The sequence below is a fragment of the Lacerta agilis genome, chromosome 13 (assembly GCF_009819535.1).
Source record: "Lacerta agilis isolate rLacAgi1 chromosome 13, rLacAgi1.pri, whole genome shotgun sequence".
In the NCBI taxonomy this organism is placed as follows: Eukaryota; Metazoa; Chordata; class Lepidosauria; order Squamata; family Lacertidae; genus Lacerta; species Lacerta agilis.
This window is the reverse complement of record NC_046324.1, coordinates 2213216-2233453: the sequence shown is the minus strand read 5'-3', so window position 1 is coordinate 2233453 and position 20238 is coordinate 2213216. Positions and strand designations below refer to the sequence as shown.

Genomic DNA, 20238 nt, shown 5'->3' with positions numbered 1-20238 from the left:
TGTCTGACAGAGGCAGTACTCACACCATACATTTAAAGAACTATCATGCCATGGCTTGCCCCAAAGAATCCTGGGAGCTGCAGTTGTGATGGGTGCTGAGAGTTGTTGGGAGACACCTATTCCCCCCACAGACCTACAGTTCCCAGAGTGGCTTAACAATCAGTTCTTCTTCCCAAACACAAAAGCTTCCCCTGTGATAAGTCCAGGAGCCATTTACTACCTGATGACTTGTCTAGGCTGAGCCTAAAAAAAGATACGTAGAGGTGCATGCAGACTGAGCTGTTTATTCAGAGTTCATTGCTTTTTACATGGTTAAAGAGCTGGGAAGGCAAAACTACTAAGCGTTTATGAGTTTCTGATGCTAATGAGTGGGCCCTTTCTGCTGAGGTAATGAAACCTGAGTGAGCTCCTCATCACTGTGTCCTAAATTGGAACGAAAGGAATTGCACTGCAAATTACACATTGATTTCCTTTTGTATCTTGAAAGTGCTAGGTATTACTGATCAATATGAGTTGGCAGTCATTGTTTTTAATTGCTGTGCACTCATTTCTTTCAGGGGAGGAATAACTAGATCCCACCTCCCATTCATCAGGGCAAGCTTTTTTCCATATTTGAAATATTTATTCTCGTTTTTTATATAGCCAGGAAGATTTCTACCCTGCTGATCCTGTTCTTCCGTCAAAATGAATGTGTCTTCTGTTTTCTTGTGGCCACATGCGCACTGTAGGCCTACATATAAAACACTATGATACCACTTTAAACAGTCAAGGCTTCCCCCAAAGTTTGTTAAGGGTGTTCAGAGTTGTTAGGAAACCCCCCTATTCCCCTGCAGACACTTCACCCTTCCGGGTCCCTGGTCATCTTCAAAAGGACCCAGCAGGGTGAAGCTTCTTCACCTTGGCACTTGCTTTTGAGGATTGCCGTGGAATTGGGGGGGGGGGGAGGCTCCCTTATCAAAAATAGGGGGGGCTGCCCCCAGATGGCACCACTAGTGGCCCTTGGCAACAAGGGGAAATGTTGCCTGTCCCTGATTTGTCCCTGTGTGTATATGCGCCTCAGCCTGTGTCTTGTTGTCATGAGGTGGGCAGGGCAGTCTCTGATGAGGCCCTTGCAGTGGTTGACTTTTAGAGCCAGCCTGTATGAAATAAGGGAGGGGGGACTGTACAAGCCTGAAGGAGAGTCAAGGGGCAGGTCACTTTGAAAGACATGTTATATGGAACAGTAACTAGCAGTCTAATTAGTATTCTCTGTTGAGAGGTGCAGACAATTATTCCCCTTTTAATCACATTTATAGTGACAAATCAATATTGCCTGAAATGGCACTTTTAACTGCTTGATTTAATATGAACACTCACTAACAATCTCATCATTATTACGATGGGCAAATGGTTGTTTTCAGAGCAGTGACATTTTTTGCAACTTCCATTTAGTGTTCTGCTTTTCCCAAGCTTGCAATGATCCTGATTCCTCCCTCGGCCCTGGTTGGCTCTCAGCCTCCGTGTGGCCTTCAGTTTCCTTTGTAATGCACCAGCAATTTGTCCAGTAATCCCTTCCGTGTGTGGTGCACCTCTGTCCCTGCAGTCTAGATTCTGTTCTCAAGAGACTTGATGCTGCACAACTTGATCTTTAGGAACCTGATCTCAATAACAGCCTCAATAATTTTTCTGGAGTCCTTTTTTTTGTCTCTGGGGGGCACGGGGGTGGGGTGGGGGAAATATGTTCTCTTTTTATCTCTATGTTTGAACAAATACCACAGATGGGGAAAAAATAGTGACCATGGTACATTTTTCTGTCTTGGTTGTAAATTTTGCAGTGGTTAGCAGTTGATTTGTGATTTCAATGCTTGTGTGGTTGGATAGCTTTAAAAATAAGATTAGATCAAGTCATGGAGGATAAGGCTATTGATGGCCATAGTCTACCCATTGTGTTGGAGGCTCTGACTACCCGTTGCTAGTTATCACAAGTGGGGAGAGCTTTTTCAAGCGCTGCTTTCAGGCTTCCCATAGACGTGGGCTCACCGTTGTGAGAACAGGATGTTGGTCCACATGGGCCTTGGACTTGATACAGCAGCCAGGCTCTTCTCATATTCTTGTGTAGGGAATGGAGCAAGGCCTTCATTTTCCTGTTTGGGGGCTATTTCAAATCCTTAGAAGCCATAGCCTAACTTTTAAGGCCTCAGGCAACTACAATCACACTTTTAAAATGTCCGAACAGCTCTTTGAATGCCACAGAATAAGTTTCTTAAAGCTGTGTGGTGGTTGACTCTTGTTCCAAAAAGCGTGGTCAGAATTAAACGGCTCAGGAACTCAGACCAGACCAAATTTCATAAAATCATACATAGACTTTACTAAAACAAAACTCTATAAGAAAGAAAAACTCCAAATTACACAGATTAAAATAGCCCAGAAGGTAAGAAAGCAACAAACATTAACTTATCCAGCCAATTAACATAAACATTTACACTTAAGTGTAACAGAACAAGATGCCATCAAAAGCCCAAACAGGCACTAGACACCAATCCAGCTTTTATGGGGACTTAGACCATTGGCGTTCACCTCTTCCACTCAATTACCTTTTGACACCGGCCTTGAAGCCTTAATGGTGCAGGAATGTTAAGGATAGTAGGAAAGGATATACTGAATAAGTATTATCCTTCCTTCATTCACGCTAGTAAGTGACGTAGCAAAGCAGATTCCCCTCAATATAGCTAGAAGCCAATTTGCAGATTCATTTGAATCTCTTAGTTAAGTTTATTCCTGGTGTCCCCTTTTGATCCCTCTTAAAAGAATAGAGACACAAGAGTCTTTCTGAGTAAAGTAACAAAAAGTTTACTCACATGTCAGTTCACAATATGATCCCTGAAAGGCAGGCTTTACTTGGAAGTTACATAAAGAAATTGTGAGTTTGTCTCATATGGAGACTGAACTCATGTGCTGCTGGCTGAGAGCCGGCAGACAGCAAAATTACATTAAGATAACAAAATGGCTGCAGGAGAGCAGCATGGCAGCAAAAGACAATAGACAAAACTAGATGAACTAAGAAAATGGCTGCATGAATCAGCTCTTTTATGGAGTCAGCCAGGGCCATTCCTACCTCCCAGGTCACATGCAGGGGGAGGAAGCTCCAGACCAGAGGGACAGGAAAGTTACCCTGACTGGATGTCCCACTGCCTGTGCTCACTCTAGGGAAATAAGGAATGTTGCCTTTGACTGCACCAATGGATTACATCCCACAAAGGGGAGACAGCTGTATGTCAGCTCCTTATTTCTGAGGTTCTAACTGATTCCCATAAACCAGTATTAAAGAGATGATATCACCACACACTGAAACTTGAGTGTGTGTCTGTGTATAGTGGCATGGAAGGGTGTTTGAAATTGAGGTTGACCAGCACAGCATATTTCATCAATTCCATTTTCTTGAGGAAACAAATCATTTATAAAAGGGCAATATTAGGAAGTGTGAACAGGTAAAAAAAGATTAAATGTGTCCGTGACAACTGCCTAGATTGGGAAGCTGTTCTTAGCCACAAGCAACTGATGGTCTTTAGAATTAATGAATCTGCATCTCTTTGGAACAGGTGGCGTAGTTATTGTTTCATTAAGCACAGCACAGGATTCATCCACATGAAGTAAAGTCTCATGCATGTTTAGGCAGGTGTGTTGTGAAAGGATTAATTACACTTTCTGAATCTGTTACACCACCCTTCCCCAACCTACTTCCCTCCATCAGTCCCAGCCAACACGACTAATGGTCAGAAACAATGGGAGTCGAACAGTTGAACTGCATGGGGGGGGGGGCACTCAGTTAGAGGAGACTGCAGTACATCCTAAAATGCACCCCCCCACACACACACTCTTTGATAATTGCAGATTTGCAGGAGAAGATTCATGGGAAGGGGGGCAAGCTGCTTTTCACAGAAGCTTGATTTTCATTTTTGCTTCTTGTGCTGAGGTGTCCCAGGGACCCAGAGTACCCTCGAATAGAAAAGTCCCTGCATTAGACCATCTAAATCTACCTTTCCCCCTTTTTGTTACAATGTGGATTATTTAATGACATTTCAACATGGCTTGCCTTCCAGCTCAGTTGTTGCACTCAGATTTCTATCTTTCGACGGGATAATTGTGCTCCACTCCACCCTACCCTGGTTTTTTTTTAATGTCTGTTTCTGTGCACCCCGGTAGTATTATTTCTTTGATTTCCTACTGCTAACCTTTTGATTAAACAATGACTGTTGTTGGTATCTGATTTCTTCTTTGGACTCCTGCCTGCAGGTGTTCCTCAGACATGATTGTCATGTGACTTGTCAGCCATGGCGAGCAGGAAATGTCAAACCACCACAGCCAGCATGCTGGATCACCGGGCGAGAGCTTCTCCTCCTTTGCCTCAGGATAGGGAGGCCGAAAATGAGGGTGATAACTTGCCTGTGGAGGACTATGTGGAGAAGGAGACAGAGGTGGTGGCCGCCAGGGAAGGCACCCCTACGCTGGCCGAGCACGAATGTCTCGACCACAGCGGGGATGGCGACTCCAGTTCTGATTATGTCAACAACACTTCCGAAGAGGAGGATTACGATGAGGGGCTCCCGGAGGAAGAAGAAGGGATTACTTACTACATCCGATACTGTCCAGAGGATGACGGTTACCTGGAAGGGATGGACTGCAGTGGGGAAGAGTATGTCCCCCATGAAGAGCATCCAGTGGAGACGGATGAGTGCCAGGAAGCCGTAGAGGAAGCTGAGTGGTCTGACATGAAAATGCAGCACCGGGATGAATGCGAAGCCACAGAAGCTACGGGCCACCACGAGGGCTGCGTCCAGGTTTTGGAAGGGGAGGTGGCCTGCCTGGAGATCCAAGACCAAGAAGAGAACCTCCAGTATTGCCATCCAAGCGAAGAGCGCTACCAGGGTTACTACTCGCCTGAAGCAAACGGGAATCCCCACGGGATGTCTCCTTACCACTCTGGGAAAGAAGAGGCCGAGCTAGAAGAGCAGGAGGAAGACATCGACCAGATCGTTGCAGAGATTAAGATGAGCATGAGCATGAGCAGCATCAACAGCGCCTCGGAGATGAGCCCAGAGCATGTGCCAAATGACTATGCAGAGATTTGTCCAAAGGGAGACTCTGGCCACAGCTCCAACAGGCACCTGGGGAGGCCAAAATCACTGAACATCCCCACTGCATCGAAGCAAGTGGGAGATGTACCCAGAGGTTTCAAAACCAAGTCAAGAACCCCCGAGGAAAGACAGACGTGGCCACAAGAACAGGTGAGTTGTTGACTCTCTTCTTTTGCTAAGGGGGACATTTTGTTGTTGGCATCTGTCTGTCTCCAAGGCAATGGAAGAGGGTGGCTTTGGGGGTGAAGTCAAAATGGCTGGATTGTTGCATACATATACATACACATACGCATAGGATATCGTATATTAATAGTCCATACCTGTGCTTTTCTCTCTTCGTTCTCCAGCATAGGTGGGAGAGGCAGTGTTGGAAAGCTGAGAGAGATGGTAAGGTGATAGGTTGGGGAAATTGCACAGACTGACCCAGAAGAAAAGCTTTTCGAATGACCCTTCTCCTCCTAGGAACCTTATGGGGTTGGCATCAGGGGAGCCATTAGCGCCTTTTTCATGTCAGCATCTCCCCCACCAATCTCCAACCTCCTCTCTGCCCTATCTGCATGTCCAGCAGCCAAGGTTAATTAGGCCTGAAATCAAAGGGCTGTAGGCACTCTCCTGCCTGATATAGACATTTATTTACATTATTTGTTCCAAACGCATTTCACTTCACCTGGTCACAAAGGGGGCTTACACAACAATCCACCCACCCACCCATCAAAATTGCAGACCTACGTTCTACCTTTTTTGTGATCTGCCGTTTTAAGGTTTGTTTTGTATTGCTTGTAATTGATGTACACAACCCTGATATTTTATGAGGGCAGGGTATAAATACCTTTTTAAATGAATGAATGCCATGTTTAAAATATCCTCTTGACAGTGCTGCAGTTGTCAGGATTTTGGCATTATTATTTATTTTATTTATTTATTGCATGTTTAACCTACCCTTTTCTCCAAGGAGCTCAAGGTGGCATACGTGGTTCTCTCCCTCCTTGTTTAATCTCCACAACAACCCTGCAAAGTAGGTTAGGCTGAGAGGCAGCAACTGGCCAATGGGCTTCATTGCCATGTGGGGATTTGAACGCTGGTCTCCTAAGTCCTAGTTGACACGGCATTGACATTTGGCAAGCCAAGAGATGGCATTTACTGAATAGGTAAAGGGAAAGGGACCCCTGACCATTAGGTCCAGTCGTGTCCGACTCTGGGGTTGCGGCGCTCATCTCGCTTTATTGGCCAAGGGAGCCAGTGTACAGCTTCCGGGTCATGTGGCCAGCATGACAAAGCTGCTTCTGGTGAACCAGAGCAGTACACAGAAACGCGGTTTACCTTCCTGCCGGAGTGGTACCTATTTATCTACTTGCACTTTGACGTGCTTTTGAACTGCTAGGTGGGCAGGAGCTAGGACCGAGCAACGGGAGCTCACCCTCTCAGTTTTGACTGACACCAGGTCTTTTGAGCATTTGCTGGCAATTGAAGGCTTCTTTATTCACCCAGAAATATAGTTGAAGTTTGGTCACCACACAGTTAAAACAGGTGTGCTCCGTGCTTTTTTTCAGTCCCAGCACCTCTTTTTGTTGTTGCTGAAAAGTGTGGCACTTACTGTAACAACTGCATGGTTGGTACTGGCACCTGTTTTTCTAGAAAATAAAAACTAGGTGTGCTGATTCTGTTCACGTTGTGCTCTTCTGTTGCGTTGTGTTGACATTGCACCCTGTTTGGGAACGCCTAGTAGTGAAAAGCAGCTAACAAAATTTACAAATAAATTTACAAATAAAATAAAATAAAATGGTCTTTCGGTAGCCTAAACTCTCCTGTTGGTTGCAACCTTATTCTTTGTGTCTGCCTCCAGAGTCAGGCTTTGTATCAGGCAAGCGTCCTTTTGGGGATCAAGGTGTGCTGTGACCCTGCCTTGCACAAGTTCCTCTCTTTGATTCCCATGAGTAATTAAGGAGTGGCGATAGTAATGCTTTCTCGATTTCCTGTTTTGAACACTCAACAAATTGTAGCAGCTCCAACCACGTGGAGCATGAAATTTGCTTTCTGCTGCATTTGCCACTATAATATTTTTTAAATGGCAAGGAGGTTTCTCTCCACAAAGCCTCAGTCATTTAAAAGCCATAATTTCCAGGCCACACTTTTAGAAATGTCTCTTGGTACCTAAAGATTAGAGATGATAGCCCACTCAGTCGTACTCAGAGTAGACCCTTTAAAATCAGTGGACTCAAGCTGTCATACTCCACTGATTTGCTGCCAAAGTTGGAGACAGCAATGCTTCTGAATGCCAGTTGCTGGAAACCGCAGGAGGGGAGGGGGCTCTTCTCTTTGCAGGTTTCCCTCAGGCATCTGCTTTATCTGTAAGCTGCTTTGAGTCCTTGTCAGGGAATAAGGTGGGGTATGCATATCTATATCTCTATCTATATCTATATCTATATCTATATCTATATCTATATCTATATCTATATCTATATCTATATTAAAAATTGTGGGATGTAAACAGAGAGCAGTCAAACTCAACATTGCTAGAGTGGACATGAAGGTAACTCAGTCCTCCAGGCATAACTTCCTGCTACCTGGACTGAGTTAGCTTCCTCTGTAACCAGAAGTAGGTGTGGTCTTACCTGGGAACAAGATCCCAGGACCAGTCCCCATTTTCTCCTCGTCTCTTGAGCAACAAGCATGTTCTCCTGGCTCTCAGCCAAGAGAACAAAGGAAACTATTTTTTCACTATCTATATCATGCACACTTTTTTATAAACTTCTGTCATGTTGCCTCTTACTCTCCTTTTTTCTAAACTAAATGCTCCAAATTGCTTTACCCTTTGCTCACAGGGGAGTTTGCTTTGATCCCTTGCTTTGATCATTTTGGTGGCCCTTTTCTGGACCTTTTCCAACTCTACAATATCCTTTTTGCGGTGTGATGACCAGAACTGCACACATTATTCCAGATACGGTTGCATCATATACTTGTATAATGGCATTATGATATTGGTGGCAGGGTGGATTTGATTTAAATCATGATTTAAATCACTAGTCAGTAAGGCTCAGAGTGGATTTAAATAAATAAATATCTGATTTAAATAAAAAAAATCTGATTTTTTAAATTTAAATCCACCCTGAGCCTTACTGACTAGTGATTTAAATCGTGATTTAAATCAGTTTGATTTAAATCAAATCCACCCTGATTGGTGGTTTTCTTTTCTATTCCTTTCCTCATTACCTCATTAAGAACATTATGTGTAGATCCTCTGCAGGGAGGAAGAAAGAAAGAAAGAAAATTGTGAAGAATGGGGGCAGGCCAAACACCAGCACACTCTGTGTCTCTCCCCATCACCCTCCAACTTGCAGAGGTCAAATGCCTGAAGTGGGGAACCCCCTCTACTCATGAAGGGTCCTCACGCATTTAGAAAACTACACAACTGGGGTTCTAAATGAGGTGGAGAGCCTCCACTTGGAGTGGAGCATCCCCCTCCCCAGCTTCAGATCTTCACACTCCACGAGTTGGGGAGCAGAAATGAGTGCACTGTGTAGGCTTTGAATACAAGCAGAACACTTGGATGGGACTCCTGATTCACAGAACCAGGTGCCCTTGCATGTGTGTGTGGCAGCCTCCCTTCTTCATCCCAGAATCCCATGCTTGATCCTCACAGTCACGGAGAGGGAAATCAGAAGAGGAAGGTACCGTCTCGAACAGCTCTTACTGTCAGGAAGTTCTTCCTAATGTCTCATCACTCTCGCCTTTGCTTGCAATTAATTCTCCACCCCCTTTTAGCAACAAGATAATCTATTGCTATCTTTGAGACAAGTTCTCAGCTGGGACATTAATTTTTGATTGGAACGAACAAGTGAACACACACACACACACAAAATGCCTCGGGAACTGAGACATATATCCTGGTTTGCAAATAGAGCTGTTTATGGCTAGCTTGCATATGGGACTTTTACAATGTGACAGCATCAGCTGGTAACAGTGTTCCAACATCAGTGGCGACATTTCCACATGCAAAAAGCAGGGGGAGATAATTAGATGTATTCTTAAAAGTAGGTTGGGGTAAGGGAGTGTTGGCATTAAAATTCTGTGTGTTAAGCAGCCCTGGTTTGTAACAATCACATTGCATCTTAGGCTCTGCATATGTTGAACAGTGATCATCTTGTATTGGAGGAAGAGTGTTGTTCAGTGACAGAGAAATGGTATTGCATGCAGTTGGTTCCAGGTTCCATCCTTAGCATCTCCTCTGCGATTGGAAAACCCTAGAGCAGCCTTTCCCAACCAGCTATCCTCCAGATGTTTTGGGTTGCAGCTCCTGTCAGCTTCAGCCAGAACACTCAATGGTCAGGGATAATAGGAGTTGCCATTCAAAACATCTGGAGGGCACCAGATGGAGGAAGTCTTCCCTAGAAAGTCATTGCCTGTCAGTTCAGACAATATTGTGTGTCCATGATGAGTCCCTGGTGTGGGAGCTGGAACTGGAGTTGGTGTGTAAGGCACATAAATCAAGCAGAATATAAAATCTGTAGATGTAAACGTTCAGTTTTAGACCTGTTGTATGACACATACCATCCTCCGATGAATGTCAATCATAGCAGCACAATATCTGGATATTGAATATGTTATATCAGGGTTTCTATTTTGGAGCAGTAAAGAGATATAGAATTGCCCTGTGTGTCCTGGAAATTTGTGTGTTATTGGCACAATAAACCTGGCATGTGTAATTGTATAGTACTGGCAATGGAAAGAAACATGTTCAATTGTTTCCATATTCTCAGAGCCACAAGGGCAGAGCCACAGCCCTCTCCAACCTGGTGCCTTTCAGAAGTTTTGAACTACAACTCCCATTAGCCCCAGTCAGCATGGCCAGTGCTCAGGGATGATGGGAGGCACAGTTCATTAGCATCTGAAGGCTACAGGCTGGACACCACCATGATAAACCCCTAAGTGCTGAATCATTGCTGTAGAGGGAAACAAGCTCATTTGCTGACCATGTCTGAGACAGGCTGTCTAAATCGGGTGCTGTTCTAACCCATTTTGTATGTGGGCATGTCTGGTCTATGGATGCATTTCTTGTGCTGCCAAATGAATTGTGATCAAACCTGACAAGGCCTTTAAAGGCTAGAAGAAGCTGTGGGTTCTGCCGTTTCGCATCACAGGCACAATATATGTCCTGTCACTCCTGTTTGAAAATTGATTCCCACCCACATAGTCATCCTGCTTTTCTGCAAAAGCTTTTCTGATTTAATCCTGGCAGCTCCCAAAATAAATTACATGTTATTTGGCAGTGTTGCAATCTTCTATGTGCTGGTTCCCTTGTGCTTGTGTGTGTGTGTGTCCATATGTCGATGCACATATCTTACTTTTAGTGTAATGGTGCAGTTGTGATTGGGTTTCTCCCAACTGTCTTTTATAGGCCTTAATGGAATTCTGAAAACAGCCATCTGCTGTGGTGGTTGAGTCCAACTCATGATAGCTCTGCTCTGACTCCACAGCGGAGGTTTTTCATATGTTTTTAGAGTGCTCCTCATGGAGAGATTTATACAATCTCTTTTCCTGCCACCCCCGCCACCCCTTGGATGCAGAAGAAATCCATGGATTTGGTCTCTTTTCACATAGCTGTCTGCATTTTCCATGGCCTTGATTTTCCACCACCCAGACAATAAACATGGCTGCCATTCTGGAACCTGGCATTGTTATACAAATACCCATTCTGCAATATTTTCGTGTGGAAGCATCTATACTTTGGAACTCCCTGCCTATTGACACAGGGCCGGCACCTTCTCTGTACTCTTTTCAGTGCCTGCTAAAAACATTTTAGTTTAGACAAGCCTACCCAGACATGTAGAATGTTGATACATACTTTAATCAGTTTTTAGCTTGTTGATTTTTTAAAAAATGTTTCAAATAGTTTGTTTTTAAGTGTTTTTACTAATAATTTTACTATCTTATTTTCTTTGTAAACCACCTTGAGGTTTTTATTTGTTTTTGTTTTTACAATCAAGTGATACATATTTTCTTTCATAAATTAATAAATAAATAACCTGGTATTTAAACCCAGCAAAAAAACCAACCATCTATACTGGCTCTTGAGAGATGTTTTATATCTTCTACATTCTTTTAATATGCTCACAAACAGTCAGTGGATAGATCAGCTCTTATTTCCACAGGAGTAGCAATACAAATTATGGGTAGGAGGCAGTGATAGAACGGTGCTGCTTTGATCTCCTTCTCCCTGAGCTATTGATCAGTTCAGTCTTTCTGCTTCTTTTACAGGTATGCAATGGGTTAGATCAGCCTCGGAAACAGCAGCGTTCTGACCTCAATGGACCGATCAACAACAACAATATGCCAGAGGCAAGTACTAGAGGCCAAGGTGCTCTCTGTTTCCCCTTTCCTGTCTCCATTTTGCATTTCACGTCATGCTTCTCTCTTCCAAAGCAGTGAAGCTTTGCGTTGCAGAAAGACATTCAGGGGGTGTGGGTGATGAATCACTGGAAGAAAGATTTTAGAGCTAAACTGTTCTGTTTATTTATGTCCAGAATTTATTATGTTCTATCTTTGCATTATTTTTATTTCAGATAGAACATTAAAAGAAACTGATACAAAACATTCCAAAGGTCACATGGGGAGAGAGGAGTTCCTTTCCAGTTAACCCAGACATTCAGTGGATAAAAGATACTCTTCCTGGCAGCCCTGAAATCATTGGCCAAGATAATGTGATTGGTTTAACTGTATCTGGAGTGTTTTTCATGGCATTGTTATCAATGTGCTGACCGACCTGAGCTCCTTTGGGAGGAAGGGTTAAGTGGAAATAGCACTAATAATAATAATAATAATAATAATAATAATAATAATAAATTTTATTTGTACCCCGTCCTTCCTGGCCGGAGCCGGGCTTAGGGCGGCTAACATCATAAAACTAACATAGTATACAAAGAACATAAAACAGGAAATCAATTAAAATATATCTTAAAATTAGTTTAGAGCAAATTAAAATCTGGACAGATGGCTGTCCACGGGTAAAATCGAGAGTGGTTAATATTCTCCAGGGCCAACTGTTACCACTGGTCTTGTAAAGGACCTGTGAGCAGGCTAGGAGGCCTCTTTAATGCTTGTTCTTATACAGAAAGAAAAGAATCAGACTGAACCCCGACCAAAGGCCTGGCGGAACAGCTCCGCCTTGCAGGCCCTGCGGAAAGATGTCAAATCCTGCAGGGCCCTGGTCTCTTGTGAGAGAGCATTCCTCCAGGCCGGGGCCACGGCCGAAAAGGCCCTGGCTCTGGTCAAGGCCAGTCTAATCTCCCTGGGGCCTGGGATCTTCAGGGTGTTATTATTTGCAGACCTTAAGGTCCTCCGTGGGGCATACCAGGAGAGGTGGTCCTGTAAGTACGAGGGTCCTAGGCTGTATAGGGATTTAAAGGTTAAACATATTTACAGCAGGGGTGGCTCATCTGTGCCCCCGAGGTGTTGTTGGGCTAGCCCCAGCCAGCATGATCAGTGGTGAAGGGTGATAAGAGACATCTGTGGGGCAGGAGGCTAGCCCTTTGTGGCTTGTTTAGGCTGACATTTAAGGTGACGCACTTAGGGTTAAACTCAGAGACTGTTTTCTCAGAGGTGTGTGAAGGTGTCAGTTGTATACACACACACACACACACACGTCTGTCCATAATACTAATTTGTGACAATATAAGCACTGCCTGCCCCCAGACGAGATTTGAGACTGTGCCAGGTTTTTTGTTTTTTTAAAAACAGGAATGACACTTGGGTGTTCTTACGTTGATGAGACTTTTCAGAAGTGTGCTGTTCAGAGCTGCAAGCATGTAGGGGAAGTGATGACAATTTTAAAGGAAATACACCCATCAAAACAGTGCTAACCAGCAGATTGTACAAGATTGATTTGCATGTGGAGTTGAGCCATGTTCAATGACACAGATTACTTTTTAAAGAGGGGTGCTACTGCTTTTAACCAAGAACACATAATTGTTATGTTGCCAAGCCCTTAACAACTTTTTGATTGTTCACCTTGACCATGCCTAAGAAGCTTCTTCCACTCCTTCCTGCTTCCATGCAAAGGAAACAAACCATAATCTCTGGCTTGGCATTTCATCTACGGTAAACTTCAGACTACGGTGTGTTTCACTCCCAACAAACCACAGTCAGTAAGGGAAAAAAATGAATCTTGTTTGTTTGGAAAGAGACCCTGGTATGAATGTAATGCTAAGCCAGAGATCATGGTATTCTCCCTGCCCAGGAGATGGGAGTGGCAGAGCGATCATTTATGGTGATGTGTGAATCAGGCCAATGTCATGCAGTCGCCTAAAATTACCGTAATTATGATGAAAAGCGAAAGAAAAAAGCTTCTGTTCTTCCTCTGCCTCCTGTGCATACATTTTTCATAATAAACACCTTACTATTTCTATACAGTTATACAGCTCTTTATTTTTATATCCACACAGACAAAGAAGGTGTCCTCCTTCCCAAGCTTTGTTGATGGTAAGTGCATCTTCACGGGATTCCTAATGTTTATAAGATTAAAACTGCAGGGGGTGGTGATGGGGAATCCTGACTTATTGAGAGATGATGTTAGGGGACATTTATTACATGCCATGAGATTTATGGGACTTGGGGGCATCTGTGTCTCCTTCCTGAGACAACACTGCATTCTACAGCGAGAGAAGGGGAGGAATTGAGAAACCTTTGCAACTTGAGGGCCACATTTCAAAAGTGCAGCCTGCCAGGGGCCACATGCCAGTGGTCAGAGGGGCCGAAGTCAAAATTAGGCAGAGCAACAGATGTGACTTTTGTGTGGCTGGAACGTGGCCTCTTACTGTTAAAAGCTGGGAGATTTCTGTGCTTACATAGAAGGGAAGTGAGTGGCTTTATTGCACTTTCTAGTCGGGCAAAAGTTCTCTGGGAGGGTGTGAAGCAGGGCCAGTGAAGGGCCTGGCCTGGGGAGGAGACACAGCCTGGGAAGAGTCCTCAGGACCAGATAAGAGGCCCGGAGAGGATCACTTCAGCCCCCAGAGCTGAGGATTGATATTACCAGACTAGGCCTTTGACAGAATCACCATTTGCATCACCTGAGAAACTTTGCAGAGCTCATCCCAGGAATTACATCCAGGGGAAGCTGTGGGCCGTTTTCATGATTCTAACACTACTGCAGATGGAATAGCTACTGCATACCCGTCAACTGCCCCGGAAAAAGGGACATCCCATTTTTTCTTGATAAAGGACATTTGGCAAAATGGCTGCTGCAATCTCATGCAATTTTGAGCTGCACTGTTTTGGGCATGGTGCCCCAAAACCCATGTTTTGGGGTGCCACGCAAGATTGTTGCCCTAGAAAAAGCACCTTGGGAGGGGGCAATGATCTTGCAGGGCGCACCAAAATGCGCATTTTGTGATTCTGTGGAGCCATGATCTTGTGTGGGTCATGTGACTTGCATAGGAATGCAGACCTAGAAGATGGTGTCCTGGATTTCGGTCACATCATGTTGGAAGGTGTGCTACTGCTACTGTGAGTCTAAGCCTGTCCAGGAAGTGGACTCTCCACAGGGGGTGGTCGGTCCTCAAGTCATGCCTTCAAAGAACACATGAGGGGCTCAGGTGCACCAAGATGGGTATGCACAGCTGCAGCACACCTCTGAAGTCCATGGATTTTCCCAACACTGATGGAGAGGCACAGAGCTGCTTCAGGTGTGGGGAGGCCCTTGTATGGTGGGCCTCTACATGCTCCTTCACACCTCGGCCAAACACACAGGTGCCGGAAGGATGCCCTCTGCACATCTAGGGGCTGAGTTGATCTTTTGCAGCCCTGCAGCCCCCTTATATGTTCTTTGAGGACCTGCTAAATACAAGCTGCCATCTCCTACAACAGCCTCTTTGCTCTTGAGAATACCTGGAATCAAGAGCAAAAGAGTGAGGCAAATCTTTTGCTTTTGTCTCTATGACTCTGCAGTTCAGTCTGAACTAGGTAGGGTTCAAACCCAGCTCTTATCTCTTCCACCGTTCACAAGACTTCTGGTAGCTTCATTATTTTAAGATTTTTCATAAGTTATGTAAATGTTGTTTCCCTCTCACTCCATGTTTGCTTGAGCAAAACCTATACACAGTAGTTTGTTTCCAAATTATCCCCTGGACACATTTTTGGGCTTGGGGACACAGTTGCAAACCAGAGAAACTCTGGTAGGCATCACCTGTGCTCCCTAAGTCTCTTTCTCCCCGCAAATACCCTCCTCTCCGCAGTTAGACTTGAAAAGAAGTCTTCAGCTGCCAGAGCTAGTTTCATGAGGGAAGGGCTGGGGGAGACAGGGTGGGGAGTTGAGGGTGCCTGGAAGAACCACATTGGCACATGCTGAAGTGTCCCATTGGGGACCCAGGCCTTATCGTACCCAGGAAGGGCATTGTAGTGGCTTAGAAACCAAGTCCCAAGGAATCACATTTTCCTTTTGCGTTGCCCAAACATCAGAAGACAAGGCTTTTTTCATGTCAGACTGGAGGCTTCTGAATTTAATTCAAAAGCATAACCTTTTGTTTAGTGGGAAGAGCAGGAGAATTATTTACTGTGTGGCATCCATTGGCTGCATCTGAAACCAGAGGAAACCAAATATAATTTCTATTTCACTGTTTTTTCACCTTTTCTCTCTCTGACAAAGGATGATATTTTTGTATCGCTGCCTTGCTGTTAAACGACCACTTCAAACTTTACCGGAATTGATTTGTATCGACTCTGTTTTATGTAATTTCCTCCAACTTGACTTTTTTTTCTTCCAATGGCTTAAGTCTAATAGCAAGAAAACTATCCTGAGGAGTATTACATTTAAATCCCCCCCGGCCACCAAGGTGTTCTCATCATAATGAGTCTACGAGATAGTTTAGGCTGAGAGAGAGTGGATGGTTCAAGATTGCCTACAAGGTGGATCAGGGAAGATCACGACACTTTTCTGCCTCTGAAAAGAACATCACAGATATTACTGTACATAGAAGTACAAAATTTAGATTCCCTCTGGCATTGCTGGATAATTTACTGGGAAGGATTAGAGTGCAGTGGATGAGTGTGGGCTTTGCTCACTGTAGAACTCAAGTTCCATAGAATCACAGGAACATAGAATGGTAGAGTTGGAAGGGACCCTGAGAGTCCTCTAGTCCAACGCCCTGCAATGCAAGAACCTCAGCTAAAGCATCCATGGCAGATGGCCATCTGCTTAAAAACATCCAAGGAAGGAGAATCCACCACGTTCAGCATCTCTAAAAGGATCAAGCAGCAAATTATGGGGAAATGTGACCACATTCACACCATGCATTCAAAGCACTATGAAACCACTTCAAACAGTCATGGCTTCCCCCAAAGAATTCTGGGAGCTATAGTCTGTTAAGGGTAGTTAGGAGATACCGATTCCCCTGATCTGGTCTTACAAGTCAACCCCTCATCTCAGAGGGAATTCTGGGAATTGCAGCTCTGGGAGGGGACTCGGGGTCTCCTAACAACTCTCAGTAACTTTAACAAACTATAGCTCCCAAAATTCATTGGTGAGTAAACCATGACTGTTTAAAGTGCTGTCATTGTGCTTTCACTGTGTGGTGCAAATGTGCCTTAGAGAGCTATTGCCCGTCTGAGGAGACAAATTCGGGACAAGATGCAGTGATTACTGAGTCTCAGTAAAGTATTTCCTGTGTTTGTTTAATCTAGGGTTGGAGAGCCTGTTGATTCCAACTCCCATCAGCCCCAACCCCCTTGGCCAGTGAACAGCCATGATGGGAGTTAGTAGTCCAACAAACTGGAGGTCCAGACCGGCTTTCTCCAACCTTCCAATCCTGTTATCAAGCCCCAAATATATGCTTGACTTTTCCACCCCAGTTTAGAGGCTTGAAATGAACTAAATGGTCAACAGCTGAATTTCCCTATATGGCTTAGACCAGTAGTCCCCAACCTTTTTTTGGCCATGCCCCACCTAAGCATCTCTAAAATCCTGATGCCAAACACACCCACCCTGTGACATATAATTCTTATTATTCAAAGTGAACTCATATTCACGTGGAGGAAGCCTAAAATTCACTATTAATAACTCATTCTCAATTTGTCCCCCTTAAAAATTGAATTGCCCCCCTGTGGGGCATGTGTCCCACGTTGGGAACCATGGGCTTAGACTGAAGAAACACAGTTAAGAAACTGTGCTTATGTCCTGTAGAAATGTCATTTCTTTTTTGCTTCCAGGCATTTTGGAGAGTGCACCAGATTATGAGAGTTCTGTTAATAGAAATCAGTGCAATTTCTATTTTACAGGCTAAATAAACTAGCATTTGGAAGTCTCCCACAGCAAGGCATATTATGCAGACTTATTTGTACGGTTCTAGCACCCCTCTGACTTTGGGACTTTTAATTATTATACTAATAATTGGTGCTGATGGCCGACCTAATGAAATTAAACTTCTTTGTATGATTGATCTTCACTGAGAATCCTGTTGACAGCAGAGGGTGCAAGGTCCACTTAGCTGTGCCTCATTTGTCCTTTTCTGAGGCTGACATTATGGATGCTTCTTGTCTTCCATTAAATCTGACCGAGAGAGAAACCAGCTCTTGTTGACGGGTTGTGCATGCAAAAGCAGGCAGAGCTGGCACAGAGTAGAGAGCGCCCCACATTGCTGTTCTACACATGTCTACCCAGGAGTCAGCCGTATTATGTCCAGTGTGACTCACTGTTTCACACACACACACACACACACACCCCACAACTAACAGGTTTTATTTATGACAAAAATGATAAAAGCTTTTTATCAGAGACTGAATTGTCCCTGGAATATTTTCTCCTAATGCGGCTAAGTCCATAAAAACAAGGCTATGTATGGTGCTGCAATGCTTAAGAGAGCAATCTGATGCATGTCTACTCAGAGGTAAGCCTAGCTGAAATCATCTGGACTTACTAGGCAGTAAGTGTGCAAAGCTGTATTTGAATAAAAAACATAGATACATTCATCTGATCCTGTTGGTTTCTTTTATGCTTAGTCATGTATAACCTGTATGTATTAACTGGGATTGTAGGTCTTGTCTTGATTCAAGCAAATGAGCCCTCGTGAAAGATCAACCCTAAATCCTCCCCTCCCCTCCCCTGTTTTTGCTCCAGTGAGAGAGTAGCTGCTTTGCATGCAGAAGGTCCTGCGTGATGTCACCTGCAACAACTAACTATTAGAGGGACAAATCTCTGTCGGAGAGCTGCTACCAGTCAAAATAGAGTAGGCCAGCCAACATGATGCCTTCCAGATATTCTGCAACTGCAGCTCCCATCATCCTGGGGCTGAATGGGAATTGGAGTTCAACAGCATCAGAGGGGCACCACGTTGCCTACCCATGGAGTAGACAGTGCAGGGCTAGATGGAGAGATAATCTGACATGGTACAAGGCATCTTCCTTCATTGCTTGATTGCCATAGAACCTCGTAAAAGGATTGTTGTAGCCCAGAGCATCTGACAGGCACCAGGTTGGTGAGGGCTGTGTCAGCTATGTCTCCATTGTCCCCATTGTCCTGTCCAGATACCCTCCCCTCCTCTGCTTCTAGTCTTGGGTCAATTATTGCACTCATTTTGGCTTTAAAAGAGGAGAAACTCAGCCTTATTGGTCATTCTCTCTGCCCTTTAAGGCTCCAGCTGGAAGTATGTCTCTTGATTTGCCACATCCCCCTTGACTGCTGATTTATCAGTCTTTTCAGTCCTTCAGTTTTCAGTCTTTTCGTCCATTCCTCTGAACAGCTTCCAGCTCCAGCTGCAGTGAGCATGTTCAGAGCTTCTGTTTCTGTCATCACATTGCTAAAGGGAGGGAAAGTTCCTTCCCTGACACTTGCAACCAGCAAAACTTGGCTAAGGTCTGGAAATAGCAGAGATTGCAGGAGACACAGGCGCCTGCAAATCTCAGCACACAAAATAAAAGGTGGCTTGAGATCTCCCAATGTCGCCGCTGCACACCCTCCCTTTGAAGAGGATCTCAGTGACATTTTGTTAATAAGTCAGTCTGGTCAGGAGCCAGAAATGTTATTGTAGCATAAACAAGCAAATATATAATTAAAGTGATATGGCAAAAAATAAAAAAGCTAAATACACCGAGTGGACTTCAGTGAAGCACCATGATGAATCTTCCATCTGAGCAAGCATTTCAGCTTGTCAGATGGAATGGCCCCCTGTCCTCCCCACACCCGCTGTTCTGTGGGGAGGGTTCTCCTGACCCTCCCCCAAGCCAATGTTGGGGAAATGGGGGCACAGGGGGAGGAGAGGGAGAAGCCCCATTGTGCACATGGAAGTTCATTTGCAGAGATTCTGCTGATGGGACTTGTTAGGTGAATGACTAATGCAGTGGATTTACTCTGAGTAAACATAGCTGGATACAACTCTCTGTTTTTAAAGAATGTAATAATATAAAATTACATTTTAATAAAACTTTAGAAAATAAATAAGTGCAAGGTGCCAATCATTCCATTTGTAGTCATTTGGCCAAACATATGCATGGTGGGGACCTATTTGCAGAGAGCTGGGGAAAGTGCAGAAAAGAGCAACTGAAAGGATCGAGGAATTACAGCCCCTTCTCTGTGAGCAAAGACCAAAGGCCCTGCACAGAGTCCCAGCTAATCTCTGCTCTGGAAAGCTAGGATCCTGTGATAATTATTTTACTGCATTTTAAAGTTGTTGTTTTTATTTTAAGAAATCAACAGCAGCAGCATTTTATTATAGTGTTGGTTATGGAACCTTAGGCACTTTGATAGTCTGGCATATCTGGTAAAGCAGGGTGCAACATTTTAAACAAATGGTGAAATCTTAGAGCTGGTTGGTACAAGGAAGCGCCTCAAAAACTACCTCTTCTAACTGCTCCCAGATCCAGGGGTTCATCTGTGTGAAATGATGCTGCACCAATATATTTCCCCTTCTCGTTTCTGAGATTGCAGCTATTGTGTGCTGGTCCTGCCCACAGAGCAAAGCAGCACCAAGGAGAGCTCATTGTGAGGGTTGTTGTGTTAGCTTTCCTCCTTATAAGGCCTTGTTCTCTGCTGCAAAGACTTGTCCTCCTGTGCTCAGGTCCTGCTTACAAGTTTCCTGCAGGCATCTAGTTAGCCACTGTGAGAACAGGATGCTGGACTAGATGGGCCATTGGTCCAGTCTTA

At 44.3% G+C, this 20238-nt stretch overlaps 1 protein-coding gene across 2 annotated transcripts in view; it reads left to right on the top strand.

Annotated features, from left to right (window-relative positions):
• The window catches only part of APBA2 (amyloid beta precursor protein binding family A member 2), a 104147-nt gene that overhangs the window by 45309 nt on the left and 38600 nt on the right, over nucleotides 1-20238 (top strand). For both annotated transcript variants that reach the window (XM_033166730.1, XM_033166729.1), the window contains exons 2-4: nucleotides 4273-5264; nucleotides 11370-11450; nucleotides 13553-13589. In XM_033166730.1, the coding sequence (XP_033022621.1) occupies nucleotides 4311-5264; nucleotides 11370-11450; nucleotides 13553-13589 (1072 nt within the window). In that variant the 5' untranslated portion in view covers nucleotides 4273-4310. The remainder of the gene's footprint in view (nucleotides 1-4272; nucleotides 5265-11369; nucleotides 11451-13552; nucleotides 13590-20238) is intronic.